Source organism: Dreissena polymorpha, chromosome 8, assembly GCF_020536995.1.
Source record: "Dreissena polymorpha isolate Duluth1 chromosome 8, UMN_Dpol_1.0, whole genome shotgun sequence".
Classification (NCBI taxonomy): Eukaryota; Metazoa; Mollusca; class Bivalvia; order Myida; family Dreissenidae; genus Dreissena; species Dreissena polymorpha.
In genome coordinates, this window is record NC_068362.1 from 63,440,127 (window position 1) to 63,456,912 (window position 16,786).

Sequence of the window (16,786 nt, forward strand, 5' to 3'; positions counted from 1 at the left end):
GAACTCGCTTAGTTTGAATGGAATACATCATTAATATACTCGTTTTATATACGAATTATCGACGATATATATGAATATATTCACTACGTCTTATACGATTTACTCAAGAAATCTCAAACTCATTTTCTAAAACCATACGATTTTGTATTACTTATGTGATATCATATATCCTAAGTTCAATGCGCTCATGAATTACAGTTGGAAGTTCATTATAATTGATTCCTGCCATGGTTACTTCGGTTTACTATGTAAGTGAAAGGAGTCCAAGATCTGAATTACTACGCATTCACCAAAGAGACGGAAACTAGAGATTCAAAAGCATATAAATTTCTCAGCAAGCTGAGTTTGTGTTGCGGTTTATATTTCATTCGGAGACAGTATCATGCTCCGGCCGAGGAACTAAAGTACATATTGTCCTGAAGATTATTTATCATTTTGATAGTTCGCTCTCTACTTGTGCATTCACATATCAGTGTTGCATTTTTTTATATCTCAAATATTGGGGTAGTTTCAGGTTTCCCATCTGTGAACATGCCCCTTTAATAGCACATTAAACTCATCGAAAAAAATCAACTCATCGGCTTCACGTAAGAGGACAGTTGAAAAACTGTTCAAACTTGTTTACAGTTGCACGAGTTTAAAGCGGTTTAGTACAATCTCCGTATAATATAATTTAAAACGCCGTCCTTGTGATAAATAAACACGGAAAATTTATGACAAATTGCTTAAAAAAAATATAAAAAAATAATTAAATAAATATATATATATATATATATATATATATATATATATATATATATATATATATATATATATATATATATATATATATATATATATATATATATATTTCAATAACGCATATTCTAAATTTATGGAGCTACCTGAAAGTATTGTGCTTGTATAGCATGTGATTTGTGTGATTCAAATATCTGTTGTCTTGAAAAAAAAAAGAAAACAGTGGTGAACATTTTACATACATTTTCTGAAGTCAATAATGCTTTGTCGTTCGCAAATGCTAGTATTAACAGGTACAAACTGGATAATACAGTTCTGTCCCTACCTATATATGTTGTTTCCGATTATAACAGATATAAATTATGTTTAACATAACCATAGGGAGCACCCGATAATATGTAGGTACAATTAAATTATCCGTAAGTAGAACATATATACTCTCCGTTATTTCTCAATTGTCCTAAAAGTATTTTATTTCAGCGCACATGAATGTTTTAATCTGGGAACCCTTTCATAAATATTGTACAGCATATTGACAATTCGATACACTCTTACGAAAAAGCATCGACGTGTTACGCACAATTTTTATGACTTTAAAGCATTCAAGGTTTATTTCTATGGTGTATTTCATATATATATGAGAGCATTGGCTTAAATCACGATTATCGGAGCATTATAAACCATTTATTCATGCCCGCTTCCAAATTGTTTGATACAATATCACATTAAAACGGTTCGAAAGATAGTAAGATACTAACTGTGTAATTGTTATTGGTTCATATGCATTACACGTTAAACTTAATTTCTGATTAAACATACTGAGTAAAACGAATATTCATAGTACAAATAGAAGTTATATGAATTTATGTTATAATTCTTAACAGTAACATTTAAATTACGGACTTGATACAGGAACTGGTGTAATTTTCAATTGCATTAAACTAAAGACAACATTAACAGCATATGTGACTTGAACATACAGAGGAATAGTCTAAGATTGCACTGAACGAACATTAAAAGATATTTAAACGCATGTAGACACACATATCACATTTTAACAGAAAACATAAATGTTTGAAGAGTGTCTGAAATTGTTCCCTTTCATTTGCGGCTCTAATTGAATTTCATTTCAAAGCAAGTACATGGCTTAATTATGCCGATGTAACATGCAGGATACATTTTTAAAGTACTATCCTCATAACTGTTTATTTTCCATATTGTGTTGCTCCTCCATGCATAAATATATCCTGATATAAAGGAGGTTATACATAATTACGAGGACACTGAACAGCTTTAACACCGTACGCAAACGTAACGCGGATGTGGAGCCGCTGATACTTAGCTTGAGGAAATTGACAAGGAAATTGAGCGAATAAATCGGTGAAGAGATGCTCAATGCAGAGGGTCTGCGCTTGATACAATCTGAACATGTCCCTAAACTAAGCTTCAAACTTATGTCATTCTGATTTAACGCTGATGTAAATCATTGCCGAATCCGGGTCCGTTGAATTGCGCACAATACATGCCACACAGAGTATCTTGACTGGAGAACAAAGAACTTGGGACGATGGTATAGGAGCGATCAACATTTGATGACGTTTTGTTTATTTGATACAATAAATGTACTCACAAATATAAACGCTGAACCAAAATGCCTTAAATGAGTTCTTTTTGTCTTATATAATGTTAGTCAAATATAAGTCATTATGATAAAAACGAACAGTTTGTGCATGGGCTGAAGTATGATTAAGATGCCAAATGTTTGAGAATAAACATCGATCATCGGAACTAAATAATGTATACAACATCAATTCCCAGCCCTTTCCGCTATTTAGAAAACGAATAATCTGTTTTAATACGAATGTATATGTGCGTGTTAGTATAATTCTTGAAGAAATAATAGTGCTTGATTGAACTTCATCATGCAAACACGATATTGTGTATATAAAACATGTGTTGCATCTTACTTTTAACTTACACGTTAATTGTTATCACATGTTTTTGCAATTGCATTGATTTGTTCCAAAACATTCCGCTTTGTTGGATTGAATATCTAAACTTAGTTCCTTGCTTGTTGTGAAAAGACAATTAATGTTAGATTAAATACAGTAATGTGACATGTTCACATCTAGACTATAACAGAATGCTTCCGCTGGCGTTTCGTGCTTCTTTATAAAAGGCAAAACGCACATCGTGTAAGATTTTATAAATGTTTGTGCATGTTCACTATTTATAGCAGAGGTAGTATGCTGGCTAATAATTGTTTTCTTTGGTTTGCTAATAACGTTGCAAAATATTTATTTAAAATGGACAAGAAGGATATAAAATGAATAGTATTTGGAATTGACGAGATTTTGTCGGTTTGTAACCATTTATGACCAGTGAAGATGTCAATATGTTAGCCGGAGGAATATCTTATTTATTAATTAAGTTGATAAAAATCAAAATTTATGACAAATTGCTTAAAAAAAATATAAAAAAAATAATTAAATAAATAAATAAATATATATATATATATATATATATATATATATATATTTCAATAACGCATATTCTAAATTTATGGAGCTACCTGAAAAGTGTTGTGCTTGTATAGCATGTGATTTGTGTAATTCAAATATCTGTTGTCTTGAAAAAAAAAAGAAAACAGTGGTGAACATTTTACATACATTTTCTGAAGTCAATAATGCTTTGTCGTTCGCAAATGCTAGTATTAACAGGTACAAACTGGATAATACAGTTCTGTCCCTACCTATATATGTTGTTTCCGATTATAACAGATATAAATTATGTTTAACATAACCATAGGGAGCACCCGATAATATGTAGGTACAATTAAATTATCCGTAAGTAGAACATATATACTCTCCGTTATTTCTCAATTGTCCAAAATTGTTCAAAAGTATGCTGGCTAATAATTGTTTTCTTTGGTTTGCTAATAACGTTGCAAAATATTTATTTAAAATGGACAAGAAGGTTATAAAATGAATAGTATTTGGAATTGACGAGATTTTGTCGGTTTGTAACCATTTATGACCAGTGAAGATGTCAATATGTTAACCGGAGGAATATCTTATTTATTAATTAAGTTGATAAAAATCAAACTAATGACGATCCTTTCCGAGTGCTAACCAGGAAAATATGTATATATGAGTCGTGTTCTGAGGAAACTGGGCTTAATGCATGTGCGTAAAGTGTCACCCCAGATTAGGCTGTGCAGTCCGCACAGGCTAATCAGGGAGACACTTTCCGCCTTAACTTGATTTTCGGTAAGGAGGGACTTCCTTGAAACAAAAAACAGCATAAAAGCAGAAAGTGTCGTCCCTGATTAGCCTGTGCGGACTGCACAGGCTAATCTGGGACGACACTTTACGCACATGCATTATGCCCAGTTTTCCCAGAACACGACTCATATATATTTATCCTGCCTCCGTTGCAAACATTGACCTAATAAAGCCGCAGCGGGTCGAATAAATTTTCCTATCTCCGGTCAACAGGAGTAGTGTATTCCTACGCACGCTGTGACGATTAACATGTTCTAATATTTTACCTTTGAAATTTATTGGGACGCATCATGAATGTTATCGTTATATTATATATCACCATTTTTTTTTCTTTTTTAAATAAATTTCCGAACTATCTTTCCGTATTTGTCATTTTCATTTTCTTGATTACACCAATTTTGACATGGTGGTTTTAACAGTATTTTTTAAAATGTTTTTAAAGCATCAAACGAATTATAAATGTATTTCCGATTGTGTCTACGTAGATTACGATATCGTAAATCGGGTTTTGGGTCAGAGTGATTAGCATTCAATACAAACGCTATCAAAATGTAGCGCGGTTTAAAATACATTTCGATAGTAGGGATAGAAACACAGAAAATGGATTTCAACAAAGGGATGGAATAATAGAAAATGGATGTGTATATCGTTGTAAATTTATTGCTATTGTCACGTAATGAAGATAAAACAAGTCTCTGATGTCTAAATTATTTCTTTATTTTACTCTATTCTCTAACATCAAAATTGTAGTTATAGTTTAAACATTATTTTCTAAGTCTATCTGTTGTATTTTCCTAACCCAAGCGCAGAGTGCCGCTCTCCTTCCAAACATCCCCATTTTGTCCCCAATTTAATTTGCATATTTTTCTTTTAAACTTTTGATTGGTCCTCAGCTAGTATGGTTATTATTCATTGGTTGATTCGTCAGAATATTCTAGAAGGAACACTTTTTTCATGTATTCACTTGCTTGGCGGATATACTAAAATTTAATCAATGTATATTGGTACTAATCAATTTTTATTGGTATAGAGTAATTCTGTTACTTTCGTCAGTACTATGACTTTTGTACTCCAGACAATAGCAGGCCTTTTCATCTGTGCTGTTTATTGACCATGATTGTTACTTATAATCTCGTATCTATATGCTGACTCTGGACTCAATGTATTCTTGTTTGGATTTAATCAGGTCTGACTTTCTATGTTATTGATTCCAATTATACCCCACCCTGAGTGTGTTTGCTTTCTTACTTTAAATAAATCTTAACCAGGTCAGTTTTGTAAATATCTCCCAAGTTGTATTATTAATTGTTCAGACTTTATCTTAACATTGCATGTATACATTCATCTTAACTTTTCATATACATATTACTGAAATATAAACTCATAAGAATAATATATTAATTATATTATACATCTACATAATCAATTTCTAAATTTCTAGGTTCTATTTCCTAAATTAGTTTGTTAATAATAATGATATATTCATTATAACCCATTACATTACACATCTACATAATCAATTTCTAAATTTCAAAGTTCTATTTCCTAAATTAGTTTGTTAATAATAATGATATATTCATTATAACCCATTACATTACACATCTACATAATCAATTTCTAAATTTCAAAGTTCTATTTCCTAAATTAGTTTATACAACAATCACACGACAATAACAATACCATAATGTACAATGAGATAAATTCTTAATATTATATATAGTATATGTACATTACGTTACACTATAAGAGCAATGGATTATAGTTGTCATTAAGGTAAATAAAATTTAGTTTTTGTTTTGCTGCTGCATTTTTTATTTTTTTTTTACTAAGAAACATATCACATTCTCGATTCGTTCTTATTTCTTCTCATGTTTTCAATAGTAAAATATTAAAAGGAACAGTTTAAAGTGGAACTATTTATTACGGAACACAATCGGTAGTTATTCAGTTGTCTGGAATGTTGTGTACATGTAGGAGGCTCGACAAGAATAATTTTATTGTTATGCCAATATATCATTTGTCTTTGTTTAATTGTGTCAACGTCATGAAGCAGGATAAATAGAATATATGGTTGGTGCCGAGTTGGAGGAAGTTTATCCGGTTCGGCCCGAAAAAGAAAAATAGGGCTGGCTAAAGCTCGCCCTATTTTCTTTTTCTAAGCCTCACCGGATAAACCTTTTCCATCTCGGCACCATGTATTCTCTATATAAATGATCTAAGATAAAACAAGATGTGTTTGTGAAACACTATGTTCCCCCTCCCATATATTTGACCTTGAAGGATGACCTTGAAATTGACCTTTCACCACTCAAAATGTGCAGCTCCATGTGATACACATGCATGCCAAATATCAAGTTGCTATCTTCAATATTGCAAAAGTTATGGCCAATGTTAAAGTTTGACGAAAACCACAAACCAACAAACAAATCAACAAACCAACAAACCAACAGACAGGGCAAAAACAATATGTCCCCCAGTATAGACTGGACGACATAAAAAGTGTCTACATCCGATTGCAGAAATCATGAATTGGGCTTCTGTCAAAATCATCGCCTGGGAAATTGTAGACAGGTAACGCAGTATAATAATAAGAAATGAATTGTGCATGGTAAAATGTGTTTATCTTTCAAATTACTATTACAAAAAACAATAATAAAAACGATAAGTAGACGTATGTTTGCTCAATATTGAAGTTAGATTAAAACGTGTTGGCAATGTTTTGACTCGGTAATGTAATGCTTATGAGAAACTTGACAAGTCAATAAGTCAATTTATGTTTACATGTGCTCCTTTATTCATGTCAATGCACCAATGGCAAAATGGCAAAGACGTAACAGCACACAAAGACGTAACTCTACCAAAGAAAGCCTCTAAAGACATTGATGACAAGTTTATTGCGTGTTTGCACTCTGATGATGTTGTTTAGCTCGCCGGATCGTAGTAAATATGTTGTCCTCCTAGCGACCGGGGTCACGAGGTCGGTCCCACTGTGGACGCGTTCTTTAGATCCCCAAACATACACCAAGTACTGATTCTACACAGGGAACGGGGGATAAATGGTTTCAATATGCTCGAGACTTTCGATTCCATCAACCTAAAAAAGATTAGTTTAAAACCCATAATAATTCTATAGGAGAACGAAATTCCTGATAAATTCACGGAAAGGTCGATAATCAATAATAAAACATGTGGGAACTCAATATGTCGGTAACAATGTATTTCCCACGAATGTTGAGAGCAACAGATTTCTGTAGGATATCTTGTTGAGATTAACATGACATTGGAACATCGGTATAACGATATATAAAATGTGTTGTCGTTGTCAAATTTTGTCAGCCTCTCTTTCTGTTATATGTCAATTGGATGTATTAAATAATGTTGATGTTTCCGGGCTAAATGTAACTCATAGCTTCTTATAATTTAAATTGAGATTTGAAATACAGGCAATTTATTGATGCTATTTAATCGAAATATTTTATATATAAATTAATTAGACACATACGGGATAAGGCAAACATTGCTTAAAAAACACAAATCACTAAACATCCGCATGCAGTAATATTTGTACAAAGTATGTTAATATTGGGCACCTTTTGTTTACTCATTTCAAAATAAATTTAAGTACAATGTGAACAAACGCCGTTTTGTTCAATACTGAATTGCTTTTATAAATTGTCATTTGATAAAGTAATTATACATCCAAGACTCACGAAAGCAACACTGCAGCCAACACACTCGATTTAATTACGACAGTAAAATCTTCGAATGGGCATGATAATTGCTATTGTTCTATTCGCTACTTCAATGAGCTCTTTGTTCACTGTAATGATTGATAATAACTTTGTGACGCACATCCACTTTGAATTTATTTTAATCTGAAGATGGTTTTCAATTAAAGAGATACACACCCGGATCTGCTTGTGAATAAAACTCTGAGACAACGTAATACCAATGTATTACGGATACATATCATCGCGCATAATGAACGTAAGTACTATGCAAAAAGTTAGTTGCGAATGAGTTAGATGATTATATAAACATTAAATACTTTAATAACAATGCAGTTATGAGGATCCAAATAGCTCAATAAAATTACTACTACAATATTGTAGCATGAACAAGTCTAAAGTGAAACATTTACTTTCTCTAACGTAGGTGATGAAAGCTTTTATTGTCTCCTCGATATGTCTGGCTGGCGCTTGTGCCATGATGTCTTAGGAAATTTCCGATGACGTCATGAGTCATGTGACTGTTGAGATGGATTTGGAATGGATAGAATACAAGAAGGTGCACAACAAGACATACGATGGCGTTAAGGAGGAAATGGTCAGGTAAACATTGTTTTCAAAATAACCTTTTACTTAAATTTATAATTAAAACATTTTGGTAACCGCACAGTGTTCTGAAATAATAACATAATTTGTTCTGAAACTGCTTAAATATTTGTGTCTTTGTTTAAATCAAAACAGTGTGACAGTCAACTTTCGAGCACGTGTTTACATGTTACTTTTCATTTCACGTATGAGTACATACCCAAACGATGAAACTTATCCATGATATGTTTTTATTTTTAAAATGATATAGGTTATGATGTGTTTGTCCGGAATGTTTTCGTGTTATACCCGCGGATACTATATTGTAGTTATTTCATGTTTAGTAAGTCGCTCGATGTATGTTTTAAAACTATCCGTATATTTCAATAAAACCGTTGCATAGTTAAGCGTTTGTCGATGGAACATTCAATTGATTATTCAAACTAAATAATATTCAAGTATGATGATAGGTACATAGTAAAGTTTGGTTATAATACTTATATAATATAATAGGGTTTGGAAAAAAAAAACAAGAACAAACATGAACAGGCAAGCGAAAATATGCGAACTTATGCATTTGATCAGTTGTGAGAATGTTTTTAATTGTCTCCATTTTTCATGATTTGGGCAATCCCACATTCTTCCAATTTAGTTTATAGGTTTGTTATTTTACTCAATAGACGGCTTTATTGGGAGGACACTTTGCGATTCATTCGAGAACACAACCTGCGCAATGACAGGGGAGAGGTGACGTACACAGTCGGAGAGAATCAGTTCGCAGACATGGTAGGATAATATAAATATTTAAGTGGGATATGCATTAAACTACAGAGAACTACTCTAGATATTCATTTTTGTTGTATGCCTTTAACGATTGTCTACCAAAACTTGTTTTCAAAATTTGACTTTACATTCGATTATGGGTACCCGCCGTTTTCGACTTACTTTGTATGTTTAAATTTCCAAACTCCTGTTGCAGTGATTACCGCCCCTAGCGGGTAGACGGTAGACAGCATGTACACTTCTCCCTTATCAAATATTTTCCTATTTCGATTCAAATATACGAGTGTAAATTTCTACATATATCGCAATATCTCACACGAATTGCAGTATCCTACATAGTAGTAGTAGTAGTAGTAGTAGTAGTAGTAGTAGTAGTAGTAGTAGTAGTAGTAGTAGTAGTAGTAGTATAAATAAAAGCTGTATTATTATTATTATTATTATTGTTGTTGTTGTTATAATTGTTATTATTGTTATTATTTGTACTAGATAGTGGTGTTCTAACAGACTGGTATAAATAGCAAATCTGGGTCGAGCAGAATCACTCAGCTAAGGACAAGTATTAACTATTTTCAATTTGGTTATGACAGACCAACACTGATGATTTACGGAAGCTTTTTACTTATATAAGAAATAATGATTTAAGTCATGTGTGGATGAAAGCTGATTTTCTCTATAAGAGAAAATAGACATACCTTACAAACAGTTACTTGAACACCAGTCTTATTTCCGGCCGCCCCCGCCAGGCGGAAGACGAGTTCGAGAAGACAATGCTCCGGGGTCTCATCGTTCCCGAGGAAGGAGCGGAAGTCTACCCGGAAGCTCTGACAGAGCCAGACCCTTACGCCTCTCTAGAAATCGATTGGAGACAGCGAGGGGTGGTGACATCTGTAAAAAATCAGGTATCGTTCAAATGACCAATTATGGATTGATCCATAACAATAACCTACTTGTTATGTTAGTGTCTATGTGTGGATAAGCATATGTCGTTATGATGATTTGGTTCTTAAAATATGACAACCACTATTGTTATCAGAGTATAATGATATAACTGGCTTTCCAAAACGAAATGGAACAAACTAGTTTTTAAAGACACAGGAGTGCTATTTTGTAGTTCTTATGTATAGTTATGCATTAGTATTCATCTTCGATGCTGATTGATCAGAAACTAATGTTTTGTTGCACAAATGCACATGCATGTATAATCTCCATTTCAGTTGCATGATAATGTACTAGAAAAATATTTTTGTCAGAGGCTAGCACAAAATGCATTGAAAGTCAACAAGTTTACAAATATAGATGTATTGTACTTTTTTAAGATTTTGTATCAACGTTTGAAAAAAGAGATACGCTAAATAAGACAATAATGTTTCCTTCCCTAGCAAACCAACAAGGAATTGATATATATGTTTTATTTATTACCGCTTTTTTCGGAATAACTAGTGTGACTTTCGAAATGTGAATTTCAATATTTACTTTTTATTCTGCTCCGTTGTTATTCTATAATTGTACCGTTTGATCCGACTGGTAATTGCTTTTCATGTCAGATATATGCCATAAAATCCGACCATTACGTTTTTATTTCAGAATTGTCATTTCAGGAGTATACCAGAAATATTTCTTTACTATCTGTCGCAAATGTATAACTAGTTGTTACCACAATTAATCAAATTGTAGTTATTGTGTTGTAAGTGAAGTCCTCAATCATTTTATGTTGCCTTACCATGTTCTTCCGTCCTTCATTGTTTATGTACATATGTTTTTTAGGTTCTATAAAGATGTATTAATGATCTGTATGTCGTACTTTCAAGTCTACGATGGTGTTATTGCAGGGCTCTTGTGGCTCATGCTGGGCATTCTCCGCCCTCGGTTCACTGGAGGCGATTATGGTTAAGAACCGTGGGAGGACAACCGATCTGTCCGAGCAGGAGCTCGTGGACTGTACAAAGGGAAGATACGGTACTATATAGAAGGCCTGAATGACAGGTTTAAAAACCCTTTGTATAGCAGAAATGGATTAATATAACCCTACGGGATTTCATCGACCCCCGAATGCTTATTTACGATGACGTTATAACATATTGAACGTGAACAAACTAATACCCACCCTACCAAATTGTATGGCAAAGGAACGTATAAATCAGTAAGAATCAGTTTGTCCGTAAGGATGGCTACCTTGTTGTCAAATGCCATTTTTATAGGTTAAATGTTAACATCTTTCGTTTTCTTTTTTCGTTGTACAAATTAAACAAATCGTCAATAAATTATTTATAACTTAAGAGCATAAATCTCATTTACTTGAAATGTTGCCTCAAACCTTCGGCTTTGATTTTGTTTAAGATTATATTAACATTCTAATTTGTTAGATAATTTGCAAATGCAATTGGATACTATTGATTTGTCAACATTAAAGATCATTGTGCAAAGTCAGAGTCAGTTAAGCCAACTAAGTGTGAAGTGATTAACATGTGGTGTTACGTTTCGTGTTTATATCTTCATACTAGGCAACTACGGCTGCGGGGGAGGCTGGATGACCAACGCATTCAAGTACATCCGCAATGCTAGAGGAGTTAGTACCGAGAAATGCTATCCGTATTCTGGTCAAGTACGTGTTTGGGATGTTTTTAATAATTCATTGTTCCGACCATTACACGGTTCCAATACTTGCTGAGTTATTTTAGACAGCATGTTTTTGTATTTAGAATGTCAGAGATCAGCACTAGGTCTTGCTGAAAATACTTTACGAAGCAAATAAAACCTAATATTTGGTAGGATTAGCCAGTTAAAACTTGCAACCATATTTTCTTTTCAATTGTTGAATATTTAATGACATCGCCATTTTGAACGTTGTTATGTACGTGTTTGTCAGTCAAATGATCGGTCTATCTTTAAGCCAACGCACCATATATGAAAACGCATTTAAGTTGGTACACTGGGGCTACAGAGTCGAATAACATGAACACTGATTTCATAGTTCATTATCAGAGTGTATTGTGTTTGAAAATGGAGAAAACGTTTTCCACATACGAACATTCCGAGTTCGTATGCTGTCTTCTAATGTTTGAGGTAAGTACATATATCAAGGCCACATGGTCGTGTAACAGTTTCCTTGCAATATCTTAAGAACGCATCAACCTAATATCATATCAAATTGTGTGCTGAGTATTCTTGTTGGAAAGAAATCCTCTATTGATCACAAGACCAATGTCGCGTGTGCGAAGGTAATGTTTATATATAAAAAATGTTTTAACAAAAGCACATAAATACAATTTAGATTAAATTTTTGGTGAAAGGGCATACACAGTTTACATACATTTATTGATGGATGTTTAGAATTGTGTATGATTTTAATTCATAACCCTGTCTAATAAACGTTATTTTCACATTCAAAACAAAGAGGATACATTTCGATTATTCGAGTAATTTAAAAAGCAATAAATTGTCCGCGGAAACAAAGTAAATAGAGGATATATATGATAGAATAAAAACATATAAACATGGTCGTCTCATTTTAAGCAATCGATCAAGGACAATGGTGCATGAAATGTGAACAAAGTAAAGTTATAGGTTCTGCATTTGCCTATGCAGACCGAGAGCGATCAGAATTAAGGTTGCCATCCTTGCAAAACCTGTCATGGTTTGCGTAATAATCGTTTCAATCTTTATATTTAATCATTTTCTAATCTTTCTTACTGTTGTGTATTTAGATAACCTCTCTTCACCACGCCTAGCGTAGCAACAGTCCGACCCCATGTTTTATATAACTGCATGTTGACATCTGATCTTGGTTAGTTTGTTGTTAGGCATTAATTTCTTCTATCGTTGAATGATAATAAAGTAGCCACTGAAACTATATGCGTACCACATCGATTGTTTACCCAAACACAACACGTGCAATACAAGTTTTAAGTTAAATTATAAAATATTTAATGTTTTGATGTTATAGTATGATACTGTTTACACCACTGGGGAATATTTCAAAGCAATTTTTCTCACACTTTTATCCGCAAGAATCCCGTTTTTGATACTAAAGTGTAAGCGTACATCAGTCAGAACTGACCCACGCACAATTTGTGTCCCCTATATGTATGCCATATTTAGTGTGGTTTATTTCATAAGAGCTTTATGGATTGTATTGATTCAAGCCGATTGACAAAATTAATAATGAATGTAATGGCCAATAAATAATATTTAATCTAAATTGTATGCATTAAGTTTAACACCTGATTTTTGGGAAAGAAATAAGTCCTAAGTTAATATAATTATTTTTCATTGTTTAGGACGGCACATGTAGATCCCGAAGATGCATTGGTGCCTCAATTCGAGGGTACCGGAACGTTGGCAAGTCTGAACATTCCCTGGCCAGCTCCTTATCCCGTGTAGGACCAATCGCAGTGGCCGCTGACTGCAGCGATCGAGGCTTCACGTGAGCATCATATCAGCATTAAAACTGTTCAATACTGTATTTAGAAAACGTCTGTAACATGCTTGCCTGTTCCCTCTATATTTTTCAATTGGCTAAGCCTGGCAAAATGCTAGTCTCGTATTGGCCATAATATTGCGTTCCAAAAATCGTATGTTGTCAGTAATCGGGGTTGTGTGGTGTTGTGTTCCTAAAGGTTGTTATCGTGATGATTTGGCCTCAGATGACCTTGATTCTAATATTTAAGATAATTTATAAAACATCAGCAATACATCCGTCTGCAGGTTATTTAGAAAAGGGATTTATTACAACCCGAACTGCCAAGCGAACCATCTTAATCATGCCATGGTCGCTGTTGGGTACATAAACAGCTCAGCTGGAAACTACTGGATCATTAAAAACAGGTACGTACAGATAATAAGGAATTATATGTTATTCCGATCTTCTCGCTAGCTCAGCGATAACTTAATTTTGCATATTTTCAATGATCGTCTTATATGCAAGTATAGGTAATTTTGTTAGTGACCAATTTATTAAAATGATTCATCTTTATATATTAAATGATTTTAAGTAGTGTTGCTGGATGAAAGCATTGATTGTTCGTTTAGATTCATGGTACCCGCCTTCTTCGCATAATTCCTATTTTCAGTCACCTCTACAACTTGGTAGATAAATAATGATAATAATTGTTTTTTTTCCATTGAGCCTCCAAATAGAGTTTTTGAAGATATCCTTTATTATTGCACATATGTATGAAAATGTTCATCGACCTCGAAAACAAATGCTTTTCCATAGTATATTCAATTGTATTAAGTTTTACATATGTGTAAATTACGAGATATTTGTATTTCGAAATTTATTAATAGTATGAAACGTGTAGCTGATTTGCACATACGTGTAGTCTTGGGATGTAGGCTGAATACATATTTATATATGAACAATAAATGGAATAATAAATTGATACCTGCCATGTGACGACAAAAGTCTTCTGAATTCATTTCAGTTGGGGAACCAAGTGGGGTGACAAGGGATACGTCTACATGGCCAAGGATAAGGGCGACACCTGTGGGCTGAGAAACTTAGCAAGCTATCCGACACTATAAATGGTCGAGTCAGCTACAACAAGCTATAAACTTTAAAGTCATATATAGCCCGTTTTCTTCTCAACTGTCATTTTTTATGACGAATTTAGTTTATCTGGTGAAACATTCATCGTGTAATGTATGCTATGTAAGCAGTGTTTCCTACAATCAGTATTATTTTCCTGCCTGTTACTGCACGGCGAACAACGAGTGGTAATACGCTCGTCACACTAACAAAACTGTCGCAGGTTCAAGTACCAAGTACAAACATTACAACTTGTTTAATGGAATAATTGAATATTATTGTTTTTGTTTGTCTTTTCTATACAACTTTATTTTTTTGTAATTATATGGTATGGTTTTTTTTACTTTTCTGTATGTGTAAGATTTACCAATATTAAATATTACTACAAACGTAACCGTTATTTTAATTTACTTCGGTCGTATCCGCTGCTGTAGAGCTACTCTTTTTACATTATAAGCATGATGAGAAATATTCATTAGTTTATAATATTTAATTATTATTAAATGTTTGAAACATATTTCTGTTCCGTTGCGAAACAAAACCATTCGATGAAAAGCAAACTGCTTTCTATTCAAAGCACTTGGACATTGCAACCGACGAAGTATGTGGCAAGGAATGAACATGGAATTAATGCTTATCAATCACCTTTGACATAGGAGAGTGCTTTGACGAATATAATTGTCAAAATTATCCAGTCAACCACAGTGGAATAAAGCGTTATTTGACAGTTATTTAGACAAAAAAATGACCATCGGCGAAGCGAATAAAACAGTCAACTAAGCTATAAGTACACACCCAACAATTTCACTCTATAAATATACACTTTCTCTTGTTTTGCTTCCATAACCAACGTGCTCTTTTTAAAGAAGTACCCTATAATATATTCATATACACAAGGGAAACACACCATGGTATAAACAATAGCAAAACATTCTTACACAAAAGTAAGATTACACAAAATTGTATAACAACAGCCAAGGCATTTAAAATTGTTTTTTAGTAATTGTGGACAGCTCCTTACTAAATTGGACAGTTGTATCTCTTACAGATATAATTATAGTATATTGAGTATTTTTCGTAAAGTGGCAATAATGCTTTGCGGTATAATAATCATACGTATTAAAATGTTTTATGCCAATGTGTTTGTGTTCATTATCGCGTCAGTTCGTTACCTAATTTGAGCGTCAAAACAATTAAATTATGTCATTGTGTTTTCCTGTTTTAAATTACATATCAGAGAAAAAAGATTACATATCCTGATGTATTCAATGAAGCGATGCTTAATAGACTTTTAACGGTGTGTTTTTTATCTGCAAATAAATAACAAAGATGGCTTTTCCCCGAAAAGAGCAAAATAATAACCATGCACCTAAATGTATCAGCATTTATAAACGTTAGTTCGCAATAGGATTTACATTAACAGGCCCGTGATGATGTTTTTCATATAAATAAGTATTTTTACAACATGGATAGTGTTTTATGCCTTTATAAAGATAAGTAAAATTGCACTTGAAAATCAAAATAAACGCTTAAAAATAAACGAATATAACTGGTAATCTCCGCTTTGTAAGATCAATATTTATAATCAAAACTTCTTTTTAAATGTGTTTACATGCATCATCATTATGTGAATGATAACGCAAGATACTTTTGATATTTTCAAGCTGGAGACAAAAAGGTCTTTGAAGATATCTTTGGATCGCTCACATGTCTTCTAACGCATGGCTTGTTTCGAACCCAGGAGCTTGATTTGAATACTTGTTATAGAGGGCTACAATATGGTGACACAAACCAAATAGTTTATAAATATATGTGCTTAGTTGGTTCCGAGAAGTTCTTCTAGTTTAGTATTCTTCAAAAGTAAAATTAGAAGTCTCCATCCCCACACCCAAAGGACAAGATTGGAACACACTTGGTAGATGACCGCTATAAGATGTAATTTTCCATACAAACCTCTTTACATTATTCTTATTTAGAAAAAAATGTTTAATATGTCTGACTCGATTTACCACAAGGCAGGGATAAGTTCAAGACACCTATTTAAATGTACACACACAGTATCAAAGCTCCTTGACTAGTGGTTTCAAAAAATATGTGTTTACGCAAGCAAGCAACATCAGTCTATATGACTCAATTGACAC

The 16,786-nt window shown here is 33.1% G+C and overlaps 1 protein-coding gene across 1 annotated transcript; it reads left to right on the plus strand.

Moving 5' to 3' along the window:
- Positions 1-6,089: 6,089 nt before the first annotated feature.
- Positions 6,090-15,006, plus strand: LOC127840581 (procathepsin L-like). The gene is made up of 9 exons (XM_052368991.1): positions 6,090-6,122; positions 8,241-8,353; positions 9,016-9,121; positions 9,862-10,017; positions 10,948-11,074; positions 11,620-11,720; positions 13,396-13,541; positions 13,823-13,942; positions 14,542-15,006. The coding sequence occupies exons 1-9, from the start codon at positions 6,090-6,092 to the stop codon at positions 14,639-14,641; spliced, it is 1,002 nt and encodes a 333-aa protein (XP_052224951.1). The 3' UTR covers positions 14,642-15,006.
- Positions 15,007-16,786: the final 1,780 nt, after the last annotated feature.

Bases quoted from the DNA above. Each gene is read 5' to 3' on its own strand.
- LOC127840581 (XM_052368991.1), top strand. From the start codon at position 6,090: ATGGTTGGTGCCGAGTTGGAGGAAGTTTATCCG. The intron at 6,123-8,240 runs GTTCGGCCCGAA...ATGATGTCTTAG, and splicing joins AGTTGGAGGAAGTTTATCCG to GAAATTTCCGATGACGTCAT. The intron at 13,542-13,822 runs GTGAGCATCATA...ATCCGTCTGCAG, and splicing joins TGCAGCGATCGAGGCTTCAC to GTTATTTAGAAAAGGGATTT.